General features: G+C 34.8%; 2 protein-coding genes across 15 annotated transcripts; one reads left to right on the top strand and one right to left on the bottom strand.

Moving 5' to 3' along the window:
* Positions 1–344: 344 nt before the first annotated feature.
* LOC122292266 (WD repeat-containing protein 20-like) lies at positions 345–7,152 on the bottom strand. Of its 2 annotated transcripts, none has more exons than XM_043100518.1 (11): positions 6,794–7,152; positions 6,038–6,355; positions 5,840–5,948; positions 5,666–5,759; positions 3,393–3,480; positions 3,206–3,289; positions 2,366–2,462; positions 2,196–2,283; positions 1,856–1,961; positions 1,661–1,764; positions 345–923 (listed from the first exon to the last, which is right to left on the bottom strand). In XM_043100518.1, the coding sequence occupies exons 1-11, from the start codon at positions 7,013–7,015 to the stop codon at positions 878–880; spliced, it is 1,356 nt and encodes a 451-aa protein (XP_042956452.1). In that variant the 5' UTR covers positions 7,016–7,152; the 3' UTR covers positions 345–877. The 2 variants fall into 2 exon arrangements, with proteins under 2 accessions (XP_042956452.1, XP_042956451.1); XM_043100517.1 differs by having other exon boundaries at positions 1,661–1,753; positions 6,794–7,150.
* A 3,932-nt stretch (positions 7,153–11,084) lies between these two features.
* On the top strand, positions 11,085–17,498 carry LOC122292754. Of its 13 annotated transcripts, none has more exons than XR_006237019.1 (3): positions 11,085–11,271; positions 12,799–12,863; positions 16,004–17,498. XR_006237019.1 is itself a non-coding variant. In XM_043101243.1 (3 exons), the coding sequence occupies exons 1-3, from the start codon at positions 11,265–11,267 to the stop codon at positions 16,379–16,381; spliced, it is 447 nt and encodes a 148-aa protein (XP_042957177.1). In that variant the 5' UTR covers positions 11,092–11,264; the 3' UTR covers positions 16,382–17,476. The 13 variants fall into 13 exon arrangements, 1 of the variants encoding a protein (XP_042957177.1); XR_006237017.1 differs by having other exon boundaries at positions 12,783–12,863; positions 16,007–17,498; XR_006237014.1 differs by having other exon boundaries at positions 12,783–12,863.
* Positions 17,499–20,737: the final 3,239 nt, after the last annotated feature.

Raw genomic sequence — 20,737 nt, 5'->3', positions numbered from 1 at the left:
ACTTGCGCCATACCTAAACTTAAGGGAAAGTTGCAGTTGGGCATGCAAAAACAATGAGCTTTGTGATTAATCTCTTCTCGGCTCTCTGCATGGTGATTCCCTTACGTAACCTTACCTTTCAAAATTGAAACAATAAAATTGGTAAATCAGATTTTGCACTTGCTAGTGCTAAGATCTTTGCTTTGAATTTCCAGCGTTTTTCTTTTTGATGTATACGAGAACCAGAAGGTCAACAACTACGTTCTGGGAAGTTTGTCATTCGCAGGACACAAGTAAGAAAAGGAAAAAGAAAAGGGGTATGGGGGTGGGGGAAAGGATTATAGTGTTCAATTGTGCACAGATTATGGCTATTCTTCTGCTAAAAAATGGTTATTTTTTCTGTTCAAGAAAAAAAAAAAGGGTAAAAACAGGAAGCTAAAAACATCAGAAAATCAAGTAAAAACAACAGGCTAATGGGGTATTCCATGAACAAGCAGCCATGAAACACATACAACTTGAGATTCTTCTCGTGTATTTTATCGATGTACAGATTTATAACTAGCGGCACTTGTTTTGCCTGGCAATAGCGGTAGCTCTTTTGGACCACTACCTACAAGGACTGCTGAGCTGTTTGATTGGCTTTCCAAATTTCCTGGTCTCATCCAAATCTTCACGTGCCCTTCCCGGCATGCAGTGAGAATGGATTCCTCGGTAAAAATTAAGCCTGATAAGGGTTCCGGATGGACTCGATGGGCAATTAATGGGGACAGCTTTGGAACATCTCGCATGCTTGGAGCTGGTTGGAGAGTGCCTACTGGGCAAGCACCATCCCAATGAGATGATTGGCTTCCAGTGCTGAACGTGGGGGACCCACCAGGCGGACACCGGCGAAGTGGCACTATGATCTCATCCATTGACAAATCCCACAAAAGCAATTGTGTATCCTGTAAACATCATGAAAGCAGATGATATAGCAAAGACAGTTTTCTGTACGGCCCTAAATTGTAATCATTTGAGGAGACATCAAGTAGGATGATTATGGAATCGAAAACCAATGCATTCTGCTTGATTTTCAACTCTACAAACTACTATTAGATGAAGACTGGAAAATTAAAGACCTTTATTACAAGGCAATACCTCAGCACATAGTTTCTATCAAGTCAAGGCCCAGCTTCTTAGCATCAAGTTTTCCATGGCACTCATTTTTGTTAAATAATTTGTCCAAAAGCCTTAGCAATATACAACCTGTTTATGGTATTCTCCCCAGAAGATTCTTGTCCGTTCTTTTTCCTACTTGACGAAATTTAACTTAATAATCATATGGCACATGGTACATCTGATTCATTTTTGGTACTTTAAAAGGTGGGACTTCAGAGGAAAAAAAGGCCAACATCTAATTGACTATGTAATCTTGACTATTTGGTGACATTACTGACATCAAGGTGGCTATCAATTCAAAGAAACATTTATTATCTAATACTAGTAATTTTTATCTTTTTACCTTTTAATTTTTTTTTTGGGGGGGGGGGGGGGGGTTGAAGGAGCGGGGGAAATAAGTTATAAAAAGAAAATCAAACTTTAAACAAAAAGGGGAAAAGATAAAGAAGCTGAGCAACAGAATTTCCTAAATTACGAATGGGCAGGAGGGCAAAAGGGAGGAGGGGTGATAGCACAAAATTACCTGACCAACAGAACCAAACCGGTACATGACATTTTCTTCAGAACCATCTGAAGTTGGTGATGACCAATACGAGTCAAAAGCCACACCACTGACCTGCAAGCCATCTTCTCTAAATTGTTTAAGATATCCATATGCAACTCAAATAAAAACTTAAAACAATTCTCAAACGAGCTTATTAACAAATCAAAACATTACCCATGAGTTGTGCCCCTCTCCCCATGCTACAACCTTCCGATCTTCCATACTCCATACTGTAACTAGATCGTCTTCACCACCAGTCAGAATGTATTTTCCATCAAAACTGACAATCAGGCATTTAAGGGTTATGTATATTTTCTTCTTTTTGGGGTTTTTTTTTTTTTTTTTTTCTTTTTCATTGGGGTTGGGGGGCAGGTTGTTTAAAAAGTTTCAGCACTCTCTATATGGAATCATGATAAGGAAATACTATGTAATATGCAATTTGAATACCCTGGAATCTGGATATATGAATGAGGAGAACATTGGCCAAGCAATAATCTCTTACATATCAAGTTACCTCCAGGCAATACATAGAAGTGCACCATAGTAACTTTTTCCACCACATATGAGTTGTTCTTTTGAGTAGTCAAATACCCGTAGATATCCTACATTTAGCACTTCCCATCAGGACCTCTATAGAGGTAGAATTTATCTATAAACCACAAGAATAAGAGATCAGAAGAATACCATCTCGACCAACCGTTGCCAAATATGCACCATCAGCAGAAAAGGCAATGCTGTTGATTGAACTTTGGCAGATATGCCATCTAGAAATTGGATTACACTACAAAGAGAATTTAAGAAGAAATGAAGATGGCAACTACACATATATAGAAAAAAAGAAACGAACGTGGAACCTATAAAGCAGGTAGCTTTGCAATTATATCTTCCATAAAATTTGGTGAATAACTAACAGAAGAAGATTTTTCTAAGCCAAGTTGCACCATCTGTAAGTAATGTATAGAGGCAGATACACGACAAATTTACAAGCATGCACACGGAAATGCATGGATGCATGCAAGAATACAAAAATTCAGAGAAGGAACAAATTGTTTTAAGAATTATGCATATATGTGCATCATGTATTATACATCACAACATTTATGCAGACAATATGTGAAGTCTCAAAAGTCACATAGTGTTGCCATGCAAGTTGTCCACTTGTTCTTGTCCCCATTTTAATAGATTACCCATAAGTGACTATGTACAAAGTTCTGTTTAGGATAACAAAAAGTTATTTGTATATGATTAGAATATGTCACAATTGCTCCCAAGTGTCCAACAACTAGACATAACACAGAGACAAAACCGCATAACTGGTTACAATTTACAACAGCTTATCAATTCCACAATACTGATGTTTTTAGTGTCGCGGCACTATCTGTATAATTATTATTTTATATAGTAATCGTGAAACAGAACTGGTATTGAAGTGATTATAGAACAGCAACAAACTACTTGAAAATGAACATATACTTTTTTTTGGTAAGTAATATAAACATACTTCAGAATAATAAAATCAATTACCTTACTGGACTTTGCATGCACAACAGAAAACTGGGTTTGATCCTTTATAACTGGAAAGGATGAATCAACAGTACCATCCTTGCCCTATAATAAAAAGGAAGTCATACTAATTTTAGTTTTGCAGTAGAGCAGAAGTAACAGTAAAGGCAGGCCAAGAATAAGCAAGTTGAATAAAGTTGAGGCTTGCCTTTTCGTACACATACAGGTTTCCATCAGCATGAGCAACAACAAAAGCACCATCACCCTTTGGAACCCATGCAACACTGGTGCATCGACTGCTAAAAACAACTAGTTAGTTCACACATTCAGACTAGTAACCACATCAGACAAACATACACGTGCACACATTCAAACATACAATATACAGACATGTATGAGTATTTTTACCATGACATTATTATAAGCAATGCCACAACTTGCGACCCCAAAGTTACATTCTCCAGTCAACCCCCTTATATAGACTTATTTGCAAAACCTAGAAAAAATATGTACCAACCTATTATCCATTCACAAAAGGACCCACACTACAATACACCACATAAATATCTTATAATTTTGTACTTCCACATAGATTAAAAGATTCAACTGAAGGAAAATTCACTGCACTAAAAAAAAAAAAAAAAAAAAAAAAAAAACTTTGAGAATGTTGAATATCAGCAGGACCTTCACTCTCCAGTTGAGCTTTCACTTTATTTCAATAAGCAGGTGCAGTTTGTTTGCAAGGAAATTAACAGGTGGACTTTCTCAGTCCTCCGAAGCTTCATAAGGATTTCTATCGTGGGGGAGGTTATTATGTCTTTTAAAAATTTACACTTTCTTTTCTTTAGATAGGCAGCGCTTTCTTAATAAAGGCATGTGATTGAATCAACTCTATTAAGGTTACCAAGTATTAAGCACGTATTAAACCTTATTTAGGTGAAACTCTTGAAGAAGGTAATTTTCTTTATAGGTTTTCTTCCCACTCCCCTTCCTCTTTTTTCTTTTTGATAAGTTCTTCCCACTCCCCTTATTTGAATTCTTTAAATTTATTCTTGCCGTGCAACCTTACCAAGGTAGGGTCCTTCAAAGCTATCCTTGGGGAGAAAATTGGGGATAAATCCTATGTAATTCCCCAATGGAAAGCCCAAGCTACATGGCCTATTCTCCAAAAGGACTAGTTAATGATACAATTGGAGCACTATAAGGAGCAAGAACTTCTCATTTCCAAGCAATATGAGATCCCATACAGCACCTACCCTTCATTAGAATGGGGCATTACAATCTCCCCCATTATATTCCCGACGTCCCCATTGGGCCAGCCCATTATAGGAGGCACAGCTTAAGTCCCACATTTTTAGTTAGGATAGGCTCTGATACTATTTGTAAAACCCCAATGGAAGGCTCAAGGCACATGGCCTATACTCCAAAAGGACTAGTCAATGATATAATTGGACCCTCATTAGAAAATTATAAAGAGCAAGAACTTCTCATTCCCGAGCAATGTGAGATCCCATACACCACCTACACTTATCAAAATAGGGCATCCCACCCTACCTAGTAGAAATAAGGGAAATCTAGGGTAGAATCGAATTCAGGATGTTTGAGACTACAGCTCATCCCAAGCCCACTTAGATCACCTGGTTGCATCTTGATGGTATCAGGTTGCATCCTTACACGAGCACCCCAAAATTAAACTTGCCTGGTTGCATCTTGATGGTATCAGGTTGCATCCTTACACGAGCACCCCAAAATTAAACTTGTGCTGCAATTGACAGTCCCTTTTTTCCCTATGTCATCTTCTGCCAACTTTACTTCATCTGAATGAGACAGAATGAGTTCTTTACCCAAACCATTTATTGGTAACACCAACTCAAAGAAATTTCAACTACATGTATCATTAAAAAATAAAATAAAAATAAAAATAAAAAATTTCAACAACAATGTAGATGGAGATTCCTCCAATTCGCCTAAAAGAAGAAGACACTATAATGCTAAAAAAGAGATATGTATGGAAATGAAGCTTATAAAGGACAAAGGTCCTCCAGAAATCAACATGACATTGGATTAGTGATGATGGAAAGCCTTCACTTAAAATTTTAGAGCTAAAAATTTTAGCGGCTGTTGACAACCAATGGATCCAAAGCCTACAAGAATACTACACCGCCTGATAGAGCTTAAAAAAAAACTTGATGTATCTATCGCTAATCAGAATTGATGACTTTCCCATGAACTAGTCATTTGTATTGATGAAAATCCTATCCATGATACTTCAATTATATCGAACTTAATGCCAGTCTTACATGACCATCTGAACTGAGTTCATTAAAAGAAAGAGGAAGAAAAAACAGAAGTGATTAACATGGAAGAAAAAGTTGTACGCCCTACGAAGGAAGCTCTAACATAGGCACGTTTTGAGATTGAGAGACCAGAAAAAATGGCAAACGAGAAAAAGAAAATAAACTGATGATAAAACAGTCTTGCCTGTTACTGACTGAACCTTCTTTGTTATAATGTTGTGCCCCAACAAGCTTCTTACCAACATCTTGTAATTGTTGTCTCAAAGACATTGAGTATACTACAATAACATGAAAAACAAGCAGGTCAGAATCTTTTTCTTTGTATAATGATGAATAAATAATTAAAAAAAACTTTTACCATCGCCAGAGTACAATCCTATAAGCAAGTCATGTCCATCCTTGGCTTCAGGATCAAATGCATGGCAGATAGGGTTTGAATTGCTAAAATGTATCGATTTTATAGGATCCTGAAAATAAAAAATCTTACCATCAGCATAAATTCCAAACCAGCCACCCAAATATCTCCAAATACCACAGCCCCATGGATGCCTATTACCTTATCTGGCGAATTGAGGTCGCTGAAAAACAAGGTATCCCCAACATTGAATATCAAATAGGTTCCTTTACCATCGTAATTTGAAAGAAGCGTAGAATGACTACCATTTGACCCTGCCAATGAACTACTTCTACTCGTTACATTAGCAGATTTACTTGCGCCATTCCCTCCTACAAAACTAGGCGGGCGGCCACCATTTCCAGCCCCAACCCCTAAGAGCCTCGCAGCAGCATATCTCACTCCGCTGCTTGTAATTGCACTCGAGCTTGGTGCGGCCCCACCCTGTGCAGGCTTTTCCTTGACGTGCGCTAGAGTTATCTGAAAATCACATACCAGACTTCAATTATTTGAAAGTCAGATAGAAATTTATTTCTTATTTGATCACGGAAAAAAGAAATAAACTATTATTTGAAATTAAAGGATTCTGTAACCTAGAAGCGTGATAAGGAAAAAAAAGGCTTATCCATTCAAATGTATTCATTTCGAATTAGCGAATGGTGAAGTAAACATCAGGGAACCAGGGCAGCAAAGAACTAACCAATTATCAAAATCTTGTTCCCTTGAACTTTTCCTAAATTCTCTTAGTATTCAAACGAAAACCAGTACGGAAATTCATGATCAGAATGGTACATCTTTGTAACCCCAGGGAGTCTACCACAACTAATGGCACTAACCTTCAAAATCTTTCTTTTCTAATCCCAAAATTCTCTCACTGAAAAAGAAACATCGAAAAGAAGAATAAAAAGAAAGCCCGACCTGAGAAATGGATTTGCCGTGTGAATAAGGGAGGAGACCAGAGGGGTGAGTCTTCTCGTAATGGAGCTTGTAGCGTCCCTCTGGAGTCTTGAAGTACGTCTTCAGCGCCGGAGATTGCGCATTTGTCGCCGATGGAGACGACGTCATGGCCGTGGACGTCGTCGTCGATGCCGACGCCATCACCCCGTTTCCGTAGCCGTTATTCCCGTTGTGCATCATCATCTCGATTCTGTTCGTCTCTCCCACTTTCCTTTTCTCTAGAACCTTTCACGCTGTGACATTTTCGTAGCTCTTTTTTCTCTCCTCTCTCTCCCTCCCTCCTCCCTCCCTCCCTAATCTCTTTATTTCTCAAAGACGGCTCTGCTGCTTGTAGCTACTGCTAGTGCCCGATTCGGAGCAAAGATCCTGTGCTTCTCGTATACAAGTGTGTATCGTGAACGAATTTTGGTCGATGAGAGATCTAGACTTTATGCATAAAGGTCGTCATCTTCATGAACGGCTAGGATGTAGGAATCACGAGTGGAGCTCTGCAATTGGTGGGTAACTTGTATACGTGGACCAATCCGCAAATAAGACGCATGCAATGCAACGGAAGGAAGTTACGAGTGCCGTTGAGAAAGGACCTCGCGATTAAAGTCGTTGGATTGTTGTGGGCCGCCCGATGAATAGACCTCTTTCATCTGACTCAGCGTGGTTATCAATGATTCTGTGAGCTAGAAGGCGAATTGAGTAACGTTAAGAACAATCGTGCATTGGCAAGCCTTATTTATTTAAGGAAAAATCTACTCAGAAGCCGGTTTATTCCTTCACATCGCACATCCCGATACGTGGCAGACCGGGTTTATGGAAAAAATGACGGTTTGAAAAAATAAATTGTCATTTTTGTCCGCAACTCATTTTCTCCTTGTCTTTCATGTCGACCGCTTTTCTCTATCTCCTTCAGCCTGCTTCATCTTCTCAAGCCACATAATCGGCATGAGCAGATTTACTCAACTCATCTCCAATATGGTTCTCATTCTTTGGTTCTTCAAGCTGTGACTTAACCTCTAAATCTTTTTCTGGTCTAGTTTGTGGGTTTTTCTGAATTTTTTGACTTTAAGAAGCTCATGTTCAGTTACCATATTTTTAATATTTTTGATCTATCAATATATATATATATATTTTTGCAGACGAAAATTTTCTGACTTCACACACTAGTAAGAATCTTTGTAGATGAAATTTTTTTAAATTTAGGAATATAATCTACTTTTATCCCAAACATTTCATTGAGCTAATGTGCAATATTTTTGCTATCAAAATCCGTCTGAGTAGATTATCAACAAAAAAATAAATAAAAAAATAACTTAGAAGTCTTCCGTGAAAAATCTATTACGTATGCTGGAAACATTTTATGCCAAAATCTGATGAGCCAAAAACCCTTTAAAATGCAAATCCATCACCACAAGAAGTTAGCAACACAATATTGAAACAATCCACCGCCGATGACCCCACTCTGGCGACCCTTCTTCCACTTTTTAGCAAAATTCTATTTGGATGGAGCAGCAAAAAATAAACAAGAAAAACACGATTGAAGAAGATTGGAGACGAGCTTGGTGGCAGTACAAAATCGAGATCCAAGTTCTAAATTTTTTATTTCATTGTCTGCAATAGATTTTGTACGTTCTATTTTATTTTATTTTATTTAAACTCAATCACGTGGAGGGTGGGCGGAGTGTTAGGTAGCAAAACCATTTATTTAAAAAAAAAAATAGAGTTTATTTTCAAAAGATTTTTTTAATATAATTTATTTTTTTTTATTTTTTAAAAAAAGTGTGGTCCTTATGTATTGGCTAAAAATATCATTTTTAAATTAAAATTTGGTGATTTATAACAATTTTGAATTTGTTTTTTAAAATAGACTTCAATTCAATTCCTGAATAAAAAAAATTACAGCTGTGACAAATAAGTCTGGGTATCAACCCTGATTACAAGCCAATTACTCACCTGTTATAAATTCCCCCACACACAACTTTCATTGTGTCAGACACTGTCTAAAAAACTTTAAAAACTCTCTAATGATACAACCCTTTTGAGATGCGAGACTCTGTATAAACAGAGGTGTCCATCTCGACTTGTATGTGAGACAACAACCCATATCACTCCCACTCTCCAAAAGAGGACTCACTACCCTACTCCTCTAAAAGAGGAAAGGGACTTACTAACCTACTCTTCTAAAAGAAGAAAGGGAATAATCTATTTCAATTTATTTTCATTACCCTAATAAAACCTACTAACAATTGTAACTGAATAGTAAAACAAAATAGCCTTGTACGTCACTACCCAACCCCACTAACTGCACCATATACTCTGTGCTACTCTAGCCCACTAACTGCGGCGTGCTCTCCACTAACAAAACAGTATCTGTTGCATGTGCTCGTCTCCATGCCTATGCCCGTTGCTGCCCATGCCCAGGAAACCAACCCCATCGCCATCACCTCTCACATGCACAAGCACATCTTCAATTTCGTTCATGCACCGAAGCTCAGAGACGAAATAGCCTCCTCCTCTTCGTTCCAAACCCATGCGCAGAGCCACCGAGAGCTTTATTTCAGATACACACAAAACAAACTAGACTAACTAGATTTAACACAAGAAATAAAAAAAAGAAGAAACCGAAAAAACCGCCTGACTTTGATTCAATGAAGTTCCGACCATCATCCCCAAAAACATCCACCATGAACTACGGCCAGATTCTACCCCAAAGATGCTTTTATCCCCTCCATGCCGCTCAGCATGCATCCCCCAAAAAATCACTGTTTTCCATGGATAAAACAGAGTATATATACCCCATGGAGAAGCACCCCAAAACAGTAAGCTAAAATCCATCTCTAAAACAGCAAACTAACCGAGCCCACCGTGAACCCTCTTTGTCATCCCCTCAAAAGACTAACACCACACGGTCAGGGACGCTGGCCATACAGATTCGAAAACTCCATTTCCCGCAAAGAATGACTAATCGCCCAGTTAGGTGAAATGATATAGATAAGGACTCAGTACCAGGCCTTGTGATGGCCTTTCAACAGAGCAAAACTCAACCAAATAGAAGTCAGAACAGCTCTTATTACAAGCATCCCCGAATGGTTAGTTTTGACCACACCATTCTACGGCCAAGAATGATGTCGAGGCCCTCCTTCACCACCGTGCAAGCATCACTCCGCCCACTGCGAGATATAAAAAGAAGGATGGCTTCGGACTCCTTGACTGGGAGGATGGCTTCCACCTCCAAACTAACACTTTATTGTAAACAGAAAAATAAAAGCACAAATAGAGAAATAGAAACAGGAAAGGATCTTAAAACTAAAAGGGAAACAGAGAGATGGAGGGAGGGGGAGCCTAAGACAGAAAACTAGGCCTTGGTTTTTCTAGAGAGATCGAGGAGCTTCTCTCTCTAAACAAAAAGTTTTTTTTGGCATAGGCTTGAACTATAACAATTTTGAATTAATTATTTGAATAATGATAAAAAAAAAGTATTAAAAATTATATGCAATACAATTCAAATTCATTTATTAGTTTTAATAAAAATATATTATAAATCTAAATAGTTTCAATAAATATGTAATTTATGTATTTAACCTTAACCAAACATATATTAATTTTTTTTACCTTGTATACAAAAAAGATAAAAAAAATCATTAAGTTATAAGATGTCACAAATGTAATATTTTATAAACAATCACAAATTTAATACAAAATACTCATTTATCTCTTAATTTTTTATTCAACTAAAGGAAATAAATAATTACATTTTTAATCTTTGAATTTTATGCGATTCTTATTGAATACAACGATGAAAAAGTTAATATATTGGTTTTTATCTTTCAATTTTTTTACAATTCTTATTTAATACAATGATAAAAAAAAAATTAATATATGTTTAGTTGTCATATTTTTGTACAAGAAATAAGAAAAAATAAAAAAAAAAACTTAGTTGATATACAACTTAAAAAAAATACAGTTTTTAATCGATTCAACTCAGTCTAAATTTAGCTAGAATTGGTTTGAAATGACCTAAATCTGTCAATTGAAGCAATTCAATGAAGGATTAAAATATTTCACTAAATTCGATTCAATTTTTTACCGACTCAATTTAAATCGATTGAATTGAACCATTTTTTTAACCTTATTGTGTACTATTATTTAGGCAAGTAATTTTTATTTTATTTTTTATCTTTATCGAACTGTAACATTTGATAAAAGTAAAACATAAAAGAAATAAAAATTAATATTTTAGTGCCCTTCATCACTTGTTGGATCGGGATGCTACTACCAAGGTTCTTAAAGTAATTGATAGGGACAAGTGGATCCCACAAACTGACGTGATAGTGTCCCACACGGATCCATCTCCTCCTTTTCCTTCCGAGACCCGCAAGAAACTTAGCAGTTCCCCATTGCCACTACTAGTGTTGACAGGGGAAGCCGAAAACCCTTTCCAATGCTAGGTATCTCTCCCTCTTTCCACATTCAAGTGGCCCTAACTTTCATTGTGCCCTAACTTAGTTGATCAGTTAGGCTTGGTAGGCGCAGGTAACTCCACCATAGTTGAGTTAGTGATTGGATTTTGGATTGAGTTTGAGATATAGATTTTTTATGGTGTGTATATTTTCGAATTATTGATGGCACATTTTGACCAATTTCGATTGATGGCTAGCATTTTTGCGATTTCTTGATGGCTAGCAATTGTTTATACTGTGATTTATTGATAGTTAGCTGTTGATGGGTATATTTTCATGTTATTGATGGCTAGCATTTGCTGTAAATTGTTTCTAGTTTATTCTAGATTGGCCCAAACTAACATAATTACTATAATCAACATCTTCATCATTGTCATTGTCATTGTATGCATAGGCCAATAAGAATGCGTACGCTTTTTCTTTTCTGTAATTTCTTCGATGGCTAGCATTTTCCATAATTTTGTTTGTGCAATTCTAGTTATTAATATATAATCTCTTCATTGCCCATGACCTGACCAACACCTCCTCCCCTTTTATAAGGTATATACAGTCTAGGATTCAATATTGGTTTATTTGAGTTGGAAAATTTTAGATTATTGCAGGGGGACTTCCAAGGGTTGCCTACTGCCGATTTTAAAACAATTACTTCTATTCTTTATATGATGAAGTAGATTAATGGGGAGTAGTCCATTTTGATCCAATGTTGTGTATATACTTGTTGGAATAATTTTTCTTTCATAGTTTGTGTTTTATTTAAGATCGAGTTTCATGAAAAAACTACAGAATGAAATTTGTAAGAGTAATGTAATGGAGAGAGAATGTATAAAAGTTTTATTGATCGGTTTACCTTGAATGATTTGTTCATTTTGTGGATGAACAAAATGAAGACGTAATAGATGAGTTTTTTTTTATCAAACAAGAAAACATAGTGCAACACTTTGCTTTCAGCGAATGGGTTTTCTCAAAAAGTAAAAGGAAAAAAATTAGGCAAATGATTAATGATCCATACTAACATCAAAGATCTAATGCAAACCCCAAAATCACACCCAAATCCCAAAATATTCTCAAGTATGTTCTAGCGTTATTATCATGACTAGGTAAGTATATTATTTTGACTTCCAATTCCAAAACGTATTTCCTTTACCTTTGGATCAAAAAAGAAAAAAAAAAAATTACACAGCTAATGGAGTGTCAGAAGCTTAGCCATGACAATATATAAAACATTTGCTAGCTGCATAATTTTACGATATCTCATCTAGTTTGTTTCTCTTTAGTCTTTATTTTTATTATCATTTCTACCACTTTCTCAACTTCAAAAGTTCACTGTTTTAATGGAGGCCTACCCTTACTTTTACCACCAGCATGACTGCGCAACTTATCATTTTGTTGCTTAGTTTCATTAGGACCATCATAACACGCCACATAGTCACTTATTGTACTGTTCTAACTCAACTCTTCCTCTTTACACTTGTGCATTTAATTCTTTCCATTTTATATAGATCTCATGATCCATAGGTGAAGGAAATACGTATTGGAGTTGGGAAATGGTTAAACATTTGTACTTCAGGATTGTCGTTGAGGTAATCATAACTACTCTTTATGATGAAGTACTTTATTTTCAATTCCTTTCTTCAATGATCAAGACATACTCGGATGGCAACTGCATGACTTTTTGTCATATGGTGAATATAATGAGTGCACGTCTACATAAAATTTTCTTGAGCTAGAATAGTCTACATGTGCACATCACCTCACATTTATCGTCATTGAAGTATACATAGTGAAATACATAGTATTTCACCTATTTTACAATATCATCATAAATACTCAAGTGGTCAACTTCATATGTTGATATTGTGCCTTTAATTTTTGTTAGGGAAAACAAGCAATTCATAATCACCTAAACTCTATTTGAACCTCTTTAAACTTATTTGTCTATATCTCTTGAAGTTGCTTCTCAATTACATGGATTGTAATGCAAAGGATCTTTTGTTGGAATAAATCGAGATCTACTATCATCTCATTCTCGACCATCCTGACCAAAGCGTTAACATAGTCCCCAACAAATTTCTTCAATAGTATAGTTGCATCTACATAGCCATAAGAAAATGCATTCATACTCTCGTTGCGCTAGATTGTGAACATTCCAACCCAAGACGTATCTCTCACATATGCAGGTATCAATTGATGCAGCTCCTTGTTCAACTTACTCAACTGAGCACTATCCATTAAACCATTGGTCTGGATGATATTGTGCCACTTTTCTCTTGCTGCTGTATCAAATAGTTATGAAATGGCTTTGTGTCTTATTCTCCAAATAACTCATTATGAACTTTGTTGATATGATTCCTGCATATTTTATCTCCAAAAGTGAGATTCTCATATCCACTCATTTCCATCACCCTAGTTTTGTATTTTTTTTTTTTTATCCAGATGAATTCTGGCTTTATCCATCATCTCAATTCTTTTTTTGACTAACTTGGTAATTTTTAATGACAAGCAATATGTCTTGCCTTACTTGGGCTCACAATATGATTGGGTTTGAAAACAATAGTGGATAATTAATGCATTCCATCAGCTGTTTGCTTTGCATTAACCTTGGCCTTACAATCTATCCCCCTTACTGGTTTCGCTAGTCATGTTCGATAACTTGCTTCTTGGTTTATGATGGCGACTGCATGCTTTGGTAAAATATCTTACCTTCCCATAATTTTTAGTAGTCGATGTTCTTTTCAACGTTACTTATAATATTCAATAACATCTTATTGAGTCCTAAATATCATATCAACTTTCAGTTCTTCAACCTTTTGATTGTCAACATACGCTAAAAACATAAAAAAATAAAAAGGACAAAGAGATTAGTGTTAAAAGAAAATATTAAAAAAATACAAATGTGAGTTAAGACACAAAATAAAAATAAAAAAAGAAATAAAAGAAGCGAGAAATTATTAAAAATATTGAGATTTAAAAAATAGAGAATGAGAGGACATATTATAGTTATAAAATAATTAAAATTATATAATAACTTTCAGATTTTAAAATTACATGAATGCCATTAAATGTGAAATTTACAAAAATGTCATCCTATCTAAAAAGAATTATAAAATTACCATTCAAGCTGTCCAAAATAGAATGCAATTCGGAATGAAAACTTTAGCTGAAATGGTTGAAATTGATTATTATTTTTCTTTGCTCAATGACTATAAATATAACTATCTGATTCAAGCTCTCATAAGGTGTGAGACATCCTTTATGTACCCTTACTTGAGATTTGATAGAAGTCAAGGTGTAGGGATATATAACAATAGTTACATACCCCTTGTGATCATGACAGTATGTATGCAGGAATCTAGAATGTCAGTAACAATATGCTAATAATTGTAGCAGAAATTATATTAACAATAGTTTAGTAAAAATTATACTAGAAAAGATACATCTCAATCCAAAAGCTTTCATAATCACCAAAAGATATTTACATTACAAGCGATATTTTCATTAATAGAAAACACTGTCATCATTTACAATGTACATGAATATTACAAGTCATACTTCCTTAACAGAAGCATTGCCCACTAACTACAGACTTACAATCATCAAGTCTTCCAAATATTATAACAGATATCATCGTAATAAGTACTTCAATCTAACTCCTTAAGGTTTTTCCACACTCCTTCAAGGTTATGCTTAGCATCATCTGTAACACAATCTATGGCTTTAAGGAGTGAGAATGTAGTAAGACTACCATAGTAAGATTATAAAATCTCAATAAGTTAGTCCTAAAATTACACTCATGATATCAAGTAATGATAGTTATTAGCAAATATGCAAATACAACTTTATAGCCTTAAAATCACAGACCCTGCTCGTTTGGATTCAGAGAGTGTTTCATCTCTATTCATCTCATCATTACAATTTTATCAAATTCTCACATAAAATATGATATACAATTTAACTCTTTTAAATCTCAATTCAACTTTTTCAAATTTTAAAACAATAATAATATTAAAAAGTAATATTCTAACAATATTTTATTCAACTTTCATCTAAAACTATCTCATTTCATCTTTGAATTCAAACAATGATTTGAAATTGTGATACCATCTCAAGAACAATAAAGTTTCGCAAACATCTTTCACCTTAAGAGTTCTCTAACCTCAATCAGTTGATAGGCAACCACTGGAATTGAAACATTTTTCCCCTCTAAGTCTGAGTGGGTTCACTAGACTAGAGATCTGTATTTCTAGAGATATCTCTGAAGTTCTTTATATTTCATTGGACTCTAGACATTTATCCACTCTAAGTCCTAACGAGTCCACTCGACTAGAGACCTTTTTACCCAGAGACATTTATACCCACTAAGTCTCTTTACCTTCACTCAACCTGAGACATTTATCTCTCTAAGTTGGAATGCTTTCACTCAATTAGAGGCATTTATTTCCTCTAGGTTCGAGTGTATTAATTATTCTTGATTAACTCAAAAATCTTCACACCAATCACACAAAAAACTTAATAAAAAAATTTCATGTCTTATGCAATGATGTTATAGTTATGGGGAATTGATGATTTTTATGTAATAACGCCATATTTATGGAATTTCATAAAAATCAGATTCTCCTTGCCAAAAACATGTTGGATAGTCTCTCTCTCTCTCTCTCTCTCTCTCTCTCTCTCTCTCTCAAGGTGCCATTATCAATTTCTTTTTCTCTCTTGATTTTACTAGTAGGTGCAAGGAAGAAAAAAGAAAACAGTATATGAAGCTGAAGGTGTTAGTGAATCTATTTCTCCATGCGCTGTGCGATCTTCTCAACCACTATCTTTAGAATATCTTGCTGCAAATCAACTCACTCAACAACCACCTAAGAACTCTCCTATAGTTACTCAACAGCTTTCCTATTTTTTAGGCATTCAAGTTGCAACAGATCATACTGGTCTACATCTTAAACAGTCAAAATATATTTTTGACTTACTTGAGAAAACACGTATGATAGGTGCACGACCTCTGGCTTCTCCCACAGTTTCTGGCACCAAACTTTCAGCACATGAGAGTGGGTTGTTGGAAGATGCCACTGAATATCGACAAATAGTAGGTGCCTTGTAGTATTGCACTCTTTCTAATCCAGATATCAATTATGCCGTCAACCAACTTTGTCAATTCATGCATAATCCACGTGAACCCCATTGGAGTGCAGTCAAAAGAGTCATGTGTTACTTGAAGGGTTCTATTGATTATGGTTTACTCTACACTTCATCCTCTATTACTTTAAATGCATTTTGTGATTCCGATTGGGCTGAGAATCTAGATGATTGCAAATCTACTAGTGGTTATGGGTTTTCATTGGCCAAAATCTTATCTCTTGGAGTGCAAAAAAGCAAAATGTGGTGTCCAAGTCCAGTACTGAAGTGGAGTATCGGTCTATGGCACTGGCTACAGCAGAGTTGTACTAGATACATATGTTATTTCGTGATCTGCATGTTTCTCTTGCTTCTCCTTCTATTTTATGGTGTGATAATGTTGGTGCGATTGCGCTCGCTTCAAATTTAATTTTTCATGTGCGCATCAAGCATGTTGAAGTTGATTATCATTTTATTCGAGAAAAGGTAGTTAATAAAGACATTTTGGTCCACCATATTTCTACACAAGATCAACTAGCTGATGTATTTACAAAGGGACAGACATCAATATATTTTACATTCTTGCGTTCCAAATTAATGATGGATAATCTCCCCATTAATTTGCAAGGGGTGTTAGTAAATCTATTTCTCCATCTGCTGCATGATCTTCTCAACCACTATCTTCAGAATATCTTGTTGTAGATTAATCACTCAACAGCCACCTAAGAACTCTCCTATAGTTACTCAACAGCTAGCATAGTTATTTTAAATTTTGTAAAATCTGTACTAAAATTGTATGTTAGCTTTGAAAGTGTATAGTCAAAGTTAGCTCATTATTTTACTCTGATTTGTTATATTGTGTATCTATTTATTCTGATCAATGCACAAATCAAGTCGTATTGGTCTGTTATAGGCTTGTTTAGGCTGGTTTGTGGTTTTTTTCTCTTGTTGCTTGGGTTGCATTTGGGAGGTCTTTTTTTCTTTATCTGTTAACTCCCAGAGGCTGGTTCTGTAACCACGGTTTCCCTCCACCACAAGTGAGGATTTTTTAATAAACTTGAAACGGAGCTACTATTAGACATGTGGCTACTGGCTCTTAATAAGTTAGTCCTACTGTCTAAGTAATGACAATTATTAACAAATATACAAATGCAACTTTATAGTCTTAAAATATAAGCCACACGTCCTTAACAAAACCGATTAAAAACATATGTCTAATTTTCTGCCCCTAACAAACATCACAAGGCAAGGATATTGTAAGGTGCGTACTTGACATCTTTGCTCTGTCTTAGAATTTTTCTTTGTTTTGATCTTCTTGCAGCATTGATCATAATTAAGAGCAAAAGAAAGTTAGGACCTTATTGTAATCTATAGACATTATCGATAACATGAATGATAACATGTTAATAGTATTAATAATGCAACATATCATATATGTATAGAAAAGATTAGACTAATTTTCGGTGATTTTTGTACGTATATGCTGCATGATTCAATTTAAAATGGAGTGCAAAGATTTTGCTCACCATAAATAAGTCTTTTGAATTATGAATTCTCACACATTACTGTAGACTTGATTCTTTCAACCGTGCATTTTATAAGACTATTTATCGTAGTCACCGATCCAAAAGAGAGTTTTGATGATGGGACTGAATTAATTGAGATCTGAAATGCTACTGTCAATAGAGAGCCACCATACCTCACCTCAAGAATGCCCCCACCACTAAGGCCAGACCCATTAGGTAGAATAGCAAAATTAGATGGTAAAAGGGCAACATGATCTGAATCCCCGCCGCTTAAAACCATATTCATTGTAATGATATCAATTGATGTAGGCATGAAAACCACCCAAAATCAAAACCGACCAACCAGTAGTTTCACTTAGGAAATCGGCTAAAACCGACCGATATAGAGGTGTGAAACCGGTAGGACTGATTCAGGAGGGTTTGGGCCACTTTTTTGGGCCTTCGTTTTTGCCCAATTCAAATCTATTTGGATTTTTTTCAGCCCAATTCAAAATCTTTTTGAGCTTTTTTTTAGTTGATTTCAATTTCTAATTTGCTCATGAGTTTTTAAAATCAATTTTAAATATTTAATTTTATTTTAATTTTAATGTCATTTGTAATAGGTTAAAAAAATCAACAATAGTAAAAATAGTAATGCTGTGATGGCGTAAGTAGTAACTAGTAATTACTAAGTATATACTATTATACTATTACTAGATATATTAAAAAATAAAAATAAAAACTCTTCTAAATGTTTAATACACATTACAAATAAAAGCAAATTGTCCTAAGCAACAATGAAACTAAAAAACATAAGATATATAAATTGTAATAATTCTTGATCTTCTTCAGTCTTTAATTTTCAATAGTTGTGACATTTGATTGTGCTCCAAACCCTATATAGAAAAATTAATAAGATTAAAATATCAATTATTATTGAATCTGAATGATGAAAAACACTAAAATTAATTTATAAAATCAAATGAATATTGAATAAGAAAAATATTACCAAATAATACTACAAAACTCTCCACTTTATCTATGAACTCTCAGATATTGATAGGTGTTGATGGATTTTGTAGCAATTCTGAGCATAAATAAGCGCCTCAACAATTTTCGGAGCCAACAAACTTAAAAAGGATCAAGTATACAACCTCCCATACTAAATGCTGATTTCGATGCAACCGTGGAAATATATATTAACAGTAAGTCTCGTGCAATCCTTGCAAGTATAGAATAGAAGGCTTATTAATTTTTCACGAAATTAATATCAAAAGATGGGTTGAGTGTCTCACAACCATTTGATAAATTCTGGCCCACCTTTATTTTGGCAACTGTAGATCTAGTAGTAGAAGATGTTTAATACCACTCATAAAACAAATTTGACTCATGATTATTTTCATCATCTTTTGTGATTGTAGATGTCGAAGGGGGTTCATATTCTAAATTAGTCAAGTTATAACTGAACATAACATTATACTCTGCATACAAGTCTGCTAAGAACTGTCTCACACTCGAGGCTAACTCTTCAACGTGAGTCTCATCATGAATTTTATTTAGGTTAAAAGTAAAAAACCCTAACTTACTATATAGATCAAGCACAATTGCAATTAATATCCACAAGTTCATTATATTTAATGAATCCTAATACTTATCAAATTTCATTCTAATGCTTATGACTATATTTATCAAACAACTATTATCACTCTCACTAAGTCTAACCAACTCTTTTTGGAGCATACAAATCTGTAAAAAACTAGTATTGGCCATACATAAAAACACAAAAAATCAAATAGTGGTATCATAAAACATTTTTAAAAACTTTACAAAAATGGGCACCGTCTCCCACTCCTCAGCTCTAGGAGGCCTATGTGTCCATTAGTAAAGTAAAAGAGGAAATTATAATCCTCGCTCTTCATCAGTCTGAAAGTCTTCTCAATTTTTTCAACAGCTTCCAATATCTTGTAAGTTGAGATCCATCAAGTTTATACATCAAGAGACAATATTTTCTTATAATTATTTTTCTTTTTTTCTGCATATCTCTTAAATTTATTTAATTTTGCAGGGGAGGAACGCATATATCTAATTGCATCCTAACCATTGTGATGCCGTCATTACTCTCTTTCAGACTTTCATTCACAGCAAGGTTCAAAATATAAGCATAACATCTCATATACATATACTTTTTCCCAACACATTCTTTGTAAAAAACTATCTCAAATATGAAATTGCATTATCATTTGATTTAACATTATCAATAGTAACAATAAATATCTTATCAACGTCTCAATCAAGGAGACACAATTTAATATATCTCCCAATAGTATCTCCCAATGATTAGGGATTAAAACAATTTAATGATTTTTTTTGCAATTTCCAATCCATATCAATGAAATGTGTAGTTACATACATCTAATTAAGATTTTGTATCGATCTCCATGTATCTATAGTCAATGTAATTCTTATGCCCCCATCTTTAAACAACGTTTTAAGTTTTTCATTTTCTGGTGCAAAACATTTCATATAATCTCTTGCAATTGAGATGCAACATAAAATTTTAAATCGAGATTCAAGTAACAAATATATATTTCTAAATCCTTGCCCGTCAACAATTCTAAATAGAAATTCATCGAAAATTACCGTCTTTGTAATTGACAACCTCACAGCTCTTCACTATACTTGTAGGTTACAAGATTCCTACCGTACTACCATTACTCTCTCCAACCTCATCCTCAGGTGTTGCCTCACCCATCAATATTTTTGAGTATCTATCCAAAAGCTCATGTTTGTGAGGATTTTTGGGACATAAAGGTAAATGATTTTGCATGGTTGAAGAC

The sequence above is a fragment of the Carya illinoinensis genome, chromosome 13 (assembly GCF_018687715.1).
Source record: "Carya illinoinensis cultivar Pawnee chromosome 13, C.illinoinensisPawnee_v1, whole genome shotgun sequence".
NCBI lineage: Eukaryota > Viridiplantae > Streptophyta > Magnoliopsida > Fagales > Juglandaceae > Carya > Carya illinoinensis.
The sequence above is the reverse complement of the archived record's forward strand: the minus strand, read 5'-3'. Positions and strand labels throughout refer to the sequence as shown.